General features: G+C 48.6%; 1 protein-coding gene across 1 annotated transcript; it reads right to left on the bottom strand.

The window, feature by feature from the left end:
• Positions 1 to 775: 775 nt before the first annotated feature.
• ankef1a (ankyrin repeat and EF-hand domain containing 1a) lies at positions 776 to 7,448 on the bottom strand (the record flags this gene model as incomplete). The annotated part of the gene is made up of 9 exons (XM_084440053.1): positions 776 to 931; positions 1,209 to 1,346; positions 2,929 to 3,077; positions 3,227 to 3,453; positions 4,043 to 4,877; positions 5,044 to 5,167; positions 5,471 to 5,620; positions 5,958 to 6,157; positions 7,097 to 7,448. The coding sequence occupies 9 exons, from the start codon at positions 7,446 to 7,448 to the stop codon at positions 776 to 778; spliced, it is 2,331 nt and encodes a 776-aa protein (XP_084296179.1).
• Positions 7,449 to 9,218: the final 1,770 nt, after the last annotated feature.

Below are 9,218 nucleotides of genomic sequence, written 5' to 3'. Positions count from 1 at the left end.
GTTTTACAGTGATAGCACCTATGGCTGATTTGTTATCATTTTTTTTAAGTTTTAAACTTTAGACTGTTGCTGTAGCGCCACCTTCAGCTTTATTGACCTACAATGCAGGTTGAGGACTTTGGGTATAGTACTGGAGCTATGTGCAAAGTTTGGTGATTTTTTTGTCCACGGGAAGTCAGACTTCAGTGGAAGATGGAGAATAATAATAATAATAATAATAATAATATAGGCAAATACAATAGGTTTCCGGCAGCTATGCTGCCTGGCCCCTAATTACTGGACTCTGGTTGTTTTTCACCGCGGTAGTCTTCACGTTATGAAATACATAGGAGCGCATTAGTCATCAGCTCATTCCCGTCCATATATTTCATAAGGTGAAAACTACCGCGGTGAAAAACAAGTAATCATGAGTTTGTAATTCCAGTAGTGTATTCTGACTTATTTCTGACTATTTCGAATCTTGAAGTGTTATTTTTATAACAAACTTGTACTATATGGTCTATGGATACTTCCGCATTCTCCCACCCTGAGCGTGACGTGAGAGCGAAATGGCCACCGCGTGAATAAGGTCAATTGCCTGCTCAGCGTCGAATGTTTTAAGCTGAAATATCTTTTGCCCGTCTACTGTATGCTGTTGTGATGCAGGCCGATGACCATGTGTACAATAAGCCTGTGTCATTACTGTGTTACATATGACATAGTGCTACTGTACATATGTCACCTGTTGTGCAGCTGTAGGTGTGTGTCTGCGTCTCTAGGCCGGTATGCTCCTCCTCTAGTCGTTGACCTCGGCCATCTCCAGAGATTTCTCCTGGACGTTCTTGCTGAAGGGCATCAGGAAGTCCTCAAAGTCCACCTCCAAGGAGAACCTCTCCCTCCGCTTCTGCTTCTTCTCCAGTATCTGGCTGGTGGTGGGCTGCTTGCCCCACACCTGGAGCACGGGAGGAGATAAATAAACAACAAACAAACACAAATCAACAAATCAACCCATAAAATAATCGCACACATACATGCCCAGGAAGAAATCAGTAAAAAGTCAGCTGTTACTGTTTAGTCATTTTACTTTTCCTCCTGAGCTACTTTCAGCCCTCTTTCATATTCAATATCAAGATCAAACTGGATCAAACCAGATCAGAGTACATAGAGCTTTCCAAAGCTAACTTCTTGACCAGGAGGGTTCTCAGTGAACAGCCATGCTGTACAGGTACCGTTTTTGGCACAAAGCTGATGTCGACTTTGTTGACTCTACCGCTGGTGATCTGGGTACTGCGAAGGATGACACTCTCCTTCTGAGACGACTTCTTCACCGCCGCGTCCGAGGGCACCAAGGTCACTGGGTCAACGCTCTGGAGGGGGGAAACCACAGCAACAACGAAGGTCATCGTGGTGATATCTATGAATGAAAACCTTACTTGGTTTAAGTTAGATTTCAAAGAACACGCGAGTGGTCGATCAAGCTGTTTATCCAACGAAGACAATAGGTTTATTCTGATGTTACGATTTGCAAACCGGACTCTGAACAGGAAGTGTTTCCTTCGCTCAGAAGTGAATGAATGAACGAGGGAGTCTTATAACGTGGGAGAGGAAGTGACGTCAATCAGGACGAACAGGACAGGGAAATGATGTCACACTGAAACAAATGGTGGTTTTCTATGAGAACGAACTACAAAGGTAGTTTACACAAGTTGTAAATTAATAAACTGAAGAAGAACAGTCAGGTAGGAAAACAGAAAAGAACAAATGGTGTGGGTAACACATTGGTGAGACTGTGAAATTTCATTAACACATCATACAAATCATTCAATTCATACAACACCAAACCAAAGTTATTCAAATGCAGTTTTTCCCCATTAGCTTACAACGGCCTGCAGCCTCTTTTTTTACTATTCTAGTCTACACACATGCAATACCAGTGATGGCCACCAGATCACAGCAAGCTTCAATCTGGCTACAGGTGGCTGAGAGATTCTGACAGAGGGATGACCGTGGTCTGTCTGTGAATAGAGACTACAGCATGGCTGGTCTGTCTGTGAATAGAGACTACAGCATGGCTGGTCTGTCTGTGAATAGAGACTACAGCATGGCTGGTCTGTCTGTGAATAGAGACTACAGCATAGCTGGTCTGTCTGTGAATAGAGACTACAGCATAGCTGGTCTGTCTGTGAATAGAGACTACAGCATAGCTGGTCTGTCTGTGAATAGAGACTACAGCATAGCTGGTCTGTCTGTGAATAGAGACTACAGCATGGCTGGTCTGTCTGTGAATAGAGACTACAGCATAGCTGGTCTGTCTGTGAATAGAGACTACAGCATAGCTGGTCTGTCTGTGAATAGAGACTACAGCATAGCTGGTCTGTCTGTGAATAGAGACTACAGCATAGCTGGTCTGTCTGTGAATAGAGACTACAGCATGGCTGGTCTGTCTGTGAATAGAGACTACAGCATAGCTGGTCTGTCTGTGAATAGAGACTACAGCATAGCTGGTCTGTCTGTGAATAGAGACTACAGCATAGCTGGTCTGTCTGTGAATAGAGACTACAGCATAGCTGGTCTGTCTGTGAATAGAGACTACAGCATAGCTGGTCTGTCTGTGAATAGAGACTACAGCATGGTTGGTCTCTGGCCACTGTGTAGGTGGTTATTGAGAGTCCCACGGCCAGCTTGTCCCAGGGTAACTCTACACGCCTGGGCTAATTTGCTTACAAGTGGCTGGCGTAGAGTAACAGCAGCTATCCCTTTACAGGCTAGCGTTTCCCTCACTCTGAGAGGAAGACAAGTACTCCCATAAAAAGGGATTACAAGTTGGAAATGTGTGTCAGCGTCTCTGAAACCTAAGAGTCTTATTGATCCACTATCAATCTACAACTATCAATCCATTACAGACTACCGTCACTTACAAAAAGGGCCCCATAAGCATGCAGCCAGTACCTTTTCTTTAGCTGTATCTGGTCTGGTTTTCTGTTTCCCCTGGTCTTTCTTGATCTCTTTGGGTCTGGGCAGAGTATCAATCTTAGCCTTGATCAGGTCCACGATCCGGAAGTCTGCGTAGGCACGGGCTATGTCCAGGCAATTTTGTCCTGGAAATGAAATTCCCAACAATCTCTGATACCATCTGTCAACTGAAACAGCCAATGAACAGATGAAGGAAAGGACGAAGGAGCGAGCCAACCAACCAACGGCCGGATGATCGTGCTGTCATCCACGCCACGGCGGTCCTCCACGCTACCTTTCTTGTTTTCGGCGTTGACCTTGGCACCGGCCTTGATGAGGTAGTCCACACAGCAGGGCCTGCAACTCTCGATGGCTCTCATGAGGGGCGTGGCTCCGTTGAGTGCCGCGGCGTCCACCTCGGCGCCCCGCTCCACCAGCAGCTCGATGACGTCCAGCTGGCCGGCGTGGCTGGCGTGGTGCAGCGGCGTCCAGCGGAACTGGTCACGCATGTTCAAGTCCGCCCTGGGTACAGTAACACACGGGATGGAACCGGGCTACAACTCAAATAAGACTGAAATTGCGAGAGCGTTTCATTGGACATTGGTGCCTGAATTTTGTACATGTGACAAATAAACATCCTTGAATCCTTGAGAATTATAATCCATAATGTCTGTGGAACTTTTCATTCGTCACTTCTACAGTATATCATCACTGTTCTCTGTTAAAACAAATGAGTACACTTGTATGCTGTAAACAAATTAGTACACTTTACTTACTGTAGCTGCATTAACAGCTCAGACTAAAGGACAGAGACATGTCCTACCCCTGGCTGAGTCTAGAGTACAGAGACATGTCCTACCCCTGGCTGAGACTAGAGTACAGAGACATGTCCTACCCCTGGCTGAGTCTAGAGTACAGAGACATGTCCTACCCCTGGCTAAGTCTAGAGTACAGAGACATGCCCTACCCCTGGCTGAGACTAGAGTACAGAGACATGTCCTACCCCTGGCTGAGTCTAGAGTACAGAGACATGTCCTACCCCTGGCTGAGACTAGAGTACAGAGACATGTCCTACCCCTGGCTGAGACTAGAGTACAGAGACATGTCCTACCCCTGGCTGAGGAGGTACTGAACCACCTCGTAGTTTCCGCTGGAGCACGCTGTCATCAGCGGGGTCTTGTAGAAGCGGTCCTTCACGTCCACCGGCACGCCCTGGCTGAAGGCCAGCTCCAGAGACTCCAGGTCTCCGGTCTTCACGCAGTAGTTGATGTTGACGTAGACCCGCTCCGGCTCGTCGATGTACCAGGCCGAGTCGTCCTGTATAGGGTGGCCCGGCGGGTGGTCCCGGTCGAAGCGGCTGGTATCGGTGAGGTGCTGGTAGGTCTCGATCATGAAGTGCGGCGGCCCCCCGTCATTGCGGCGGTAGACGAGCTCGGGGGGGACGGTGCAGATGGGCATGGGCGCCGTGAACCTCCCTTTCCTCTTGGCTTTCTTCCCTTTGCCTTTCCCTCCCCTCTTCTTCTTCTTGGGGCCGTAGGAGGCCAGGACAAAGGCCTTCTGGAGGTACTTGAGGCCCTTGAAGAACTCGTTGACGTTGATGAGGCCCTCTCTCCTCCTGTCGTGGGCCATGATGACCGTGCGAAGCTGGTCCGGTTCCACCGGGGCACCGTGGCTCTGGAGCACCGAGACGAACGTCTCCCTGGTCACAGACTCGGGCCCCTCCATGTTCTCCGCGAAGGCGTTCCGAAGGGCGGTCTCGTTCTCGTAGGACCAGTCGTGGAGAGTAAGAGCCCAGGGAGCGTTGGGATTGGACATGCCCGGTTTGGAGTACTTCCCATGGATCCTCTCCGCCTTCTTCAGCTCCTTGGCGGCCGCCTTGTGGCCGTTGTCCTTGGCGATCTGACGGGGAAGCAGGCCCTCCTCGTTCTTCAGTTTGGGGTTACAACCTAGAAAAACATGCGATGAAAAGAACAAGGTGACTAACATGAACTAATAAACCTCATCAAAAGCCGGCTTATCTCTTAAACGTGAGAGTACACTGTGTTTGGAGGGCACGAAGGAGCCGTTTTCACAGACAGCGCGTCATCAGTAATGGCCTTTCCTGCACTGCACCTCTCTGTGCCAGGAACTTGCAGCAGTCGGTGAAGCCCCCCTGGGCTGCGTAGTGCAGAGCAGTGCTGCCCTCCGCGGTCATCGCCCCCATGTCTGCTGCGTACGCAGACAGAACCTGGATCACCTGCTCAGGGACAAAGGCTTTCAGCTTTCTCATGTGCCACTCACCGATAACGGCAGCATTAATCATAAACAGTATTTAGTCCGTGCAGGCCTAAAGGTATATTCCTGTATGTAACATCAATAAACAAACTGATCAATTCCTCACGCATCTGATGACTAACCCAGTGTCATCAGAATTCAGAACCAGGAATATCACATCATCGCTTTAGTCTCATACATTTTTATTCTGTTTCATGCTGTTCCAGACCTCTGTCCAGACGGATACCGTCTGAAATTCACAATCTGATGACTCAGTGCGACTGACCTCAAAGAAGCCGCCCATAGCGGCGAAGTGAGTGGCGTTGAGGCGTGCCTTGTCGAGGGCGTTGGGATCACCCCCCCTCTGAAGGAAGGCTCTCACCAGCTGGACCGAGCCTGCTCTGGCCGCCTCCATCAACGCTGTCCGTCCGGTGGCCTGGAGAGAGGACATGGACTCTCACTGAACAGCTGGACCAAAGGACATCTCCAGATAGCAGAACAGTAGGGAGTACAGAATGTACACAGTACACATTTTGCTGAGATAATGAAAGAGAGAGAACGAGAGGTAGAGAGATAGAGAGAGGAAGACAGAAAGAAGGAAAGAAAGAAAGAGGTAGATAATACTGTGGATGAGAGAGAGAGAAGGGGAGAGAGAGAGAGAATGTTTATCACACTGTATTGCATATTTCCATTTGATTTCAACACCTTGCTTATCCTGCATATTGAACAGAGGCCTTCAGACTGAAGATCCCACAACCCCCCTCTCCTCCAACCTGATTGGTTGCGTTGGGGTCGGCACCCTTCTCCAGCATGCTGAGGCACATGGCAGTGCATTCTGGGGCCTGTTGGCAGGCTAGCAGGAAGACGGGCATCCCGGCCCGAGATACATTGTTGACGTCGGCCATGCAGCCCAGGACAACATACAGGCACCGCATGTGGCGCTTGGTGGGGAATAAGCAGTAGAAGAGCACACCTGGGAACACAGCCAGGACAGAGGGAGAGAGAGGGGAGGGAGAGAAGGAGAGAAAGAAGGGTACAGAGACAGAGGGAGATGGATAGAGAGAGGGAGAAAGAGGGAGGTAGAGGGAGTTGAAGAGGGAGAGAGGCGTAGGGAGAGGGAGACAGAGGGAGAGAGACAAACAGTAGGGAGAGGGAGACAGAGAGAGAGTGAGAGAAAGGCAGGCCCAGTGGGGCCCAGCCAGGCCAAAAAGGCTCAAATTACCCAGCAGGCTATGCAGGAGAGGATCACGACTAGGGTCTGAACTGTAATTAGATGTGGCCATTGTTGCTGCCTCCCCCCTCCCTCCTCTCCCTCCCGTCCCTCCCCCTGCCTCGACGTGTCATTTACTGTAATTGAAACCTGCCCAGGTCGGACTGCAATTGAGACAATTATGATAATTGCTTTAAAGAAGTTTTATGGCAGTGTCATTGGTTGGTTCCTAGTGGACGTGAGTTTCCAGGGATACTGAGCTCATCAATATCTAAATAGAGAAAGCGTGCATTTTGATGAGTCAGACTTAGGCCTGGCATTGAACACAGAGCCTTCCTCCCACACTGAAGATCAAATGAACACAGGACATTCCTCCCACACTCAACGTCGAATGAACACAGGTCCATCCTCCCAGACTGAACACAGGACATTCCTCCCACACTGAACACAGGACCTTCCTCCCACACTGAACATCAAAACACAGGCCAGGGATTGAACACAGAACCTTTCTCCCATACTCAACATCATTGAAAATAGAGCCTTCCTCCCACATTGAAAATCAAATGACACTTATGTATCTGACCCTAAACCTCATACAATAGTCCCAGATGAGCAAGGGTTTTCTATTTCATTCTAGCTCACTCGTTGTCTGAATATTTCCCGCAAACCCAACATCTGTGCCTGTATACTCCCCTCTCTCACCTTTCCCCTCTGTGTCCAGCAGGGTCATGTCAGCCTTGTTTTTGGCCAGCAGGGCCACCATACCGTCATGGCCCAGCTCTGCGGCAAGCATCACAGGGGTGCGACCCCTCTTGTCCTGGACGTCAGGCCACGCCCCCTGGGACAGCAGGAAGCTGACCATATCCGTGTTGTTGGCCGTGGAGGCCAGGTGCAGCACGCCGGTGCCTTCGCTGGGCTCTGTCAGGTTGATGACGTCCTCCACCCCCCTGCCCACCATCTTCTCTATCTGCAGCTTGTCCCCCTCGTGGACGTACTGCAACAGTCTGTAGACCTGAAGCACCTGCAGGCGCGTCTCCGCCACTGGGCTCTTCATCCTGTCCTCTCTCCTCCACAGGACAATGCAGGCTTCTGTGTATCCTGCTCAGTCAACAGTAGGCATGTCACATGCAGTCTGACCAAAATAATGATAACCTGGGCCTATGTTTAATGATCTAAGCAGTAGGTAGCCCAGTGCACCCATTCTGACTAGTGACCAAAAGGTAGCTGGTTCAAGATCCATTAAGACCATTCAACTAGCAACGCTTGCTACGTAGTCTAGTACTACTAGTCTAATCATTGGTAAATTATGAGTCGAACATTTGGTTGGATTGGTTCAACTTTGAATGCTAGCTTTTCGGTGCCGTACATCGGTTTAGAAGCGGTCACGTGTGTTCGGACCCGACTTCATGCCTCATGCAATGTGGGCACACACTCATGCAATGTGGGTTCTATTAATACATCCATGGCACACACTAGCAATCAAGTCACGCTAGCAAGTTTGGATAGACTGTTCCATTCGTGTGTGTTGCATGTTTCACTTAAACCATCAACACATGCTTGAAACGACTGTCGTGTTAACTGCGGTCTTACCTTCTTTTAAAAACCTCGAACGTAAACTATAAATTGTTTATGGTGTCCGGTTGTTTGCTATTGAGCACGCATCAGCGCAGTGGCGAAAAATGTTGCCAGAATTCAGAAGACTGAAAAGCACTTCTTGTTCCTGCTGCCACTTCACTTTCAAAGCACAACCTCTCACTGTTAGCCGGGGGAGCCCTCGTCTCCATAGCAACGGAACGCGCTAATATCCTGGGATGGGCTGAGAGGAGCAGCAGGTTCCTGAAGCCCCAGACAAAGCTCCCTATCACACAGCCTACACTCTCAAGTAGCTAGAATTACAGTGTCTTTGCACTTCACCGCCGTATCGGTTTACATGGTCTTACTTTGTGTATGAGTGACAGAAGAATGGCGGTCTTTGACAGGGTCAATGGGCTATTTAATGACACTACCCTAAGACAAAAAACAGTTGGAACCGTCTGAATGAAGACAAGACGAATTCGATAGGCCTGACTGCCTTCTTGGAAATCATCTTCAAACCTCGAGGGTTGCTCAAAGTCAAGTAGCATCGTGATATAATGCTGAACACTAGATGTCACTAGTGCAACACAAAAAGCTAAACAAAACCAACCACCAGTCAAGAGGTCTGTGTAAAACAGTATCTGTATTAGACACATGTGGCATACCTGATACAAATATACATTGAGTGTGATAAGTCACGAGACTTCCTATTAAGCCAAAATTATACAGAATATTTACATTCTATTCAGGTTGTAAAATACATAGAAAAAAATATTACAAAATTGCATTCACATAAGTCAGTTGATGGCTGCGGGATGGAGAAATGGAGGAACATCAAGTAGCCTACCTCTCTGGTATGGTAGTGGAAGTAGCCTACCTAGGCTACAAACTAAATGGTCAATGTTCCCTATGGTTCAGTAGGCTATTATCAATCCAGGTTCTTATGCTGTACTGTGTGGTGACCTAAATACGCTTAAACTCAAATACTTTCATTTGGAGGACGGCATCTTGATTGCGACCACTATGGACACAGGAAGCAGCAAATCTTGGTGTCGGATACACAGCAGGGACATGTAGCCTCATTACTTGTTATCTGTGGCTCTACATATACATTCCTCTGTCAGAGGACTCGAAATGAACAGCCTGACAAGTTTTAAACTGTTGATCCTCCACCAACTTTTTATGACCCGGGGCCTTTCCAGAGATTCCTAAAAAGTCCCTGGTCTCCACTTGCCTCAGCCCTTGTGTC

Source organism: Borostomias antarcticus (assembly GCF_949987555.1).
Source record: "Borostomias antarcticus genome assembly, chromosome: 6".
In the NCBI taxonomy this organism is placed as follows: domain Eukaryota; kingdom Metazoa; phylum Chordata; class Actinopteri; order Stomiiformes; family Stomiidae; genus Borostomias; species Borostomias antarcticus.
This window is presented reverse-complemented; position numbering and strand designations above follow the sequence as displayed.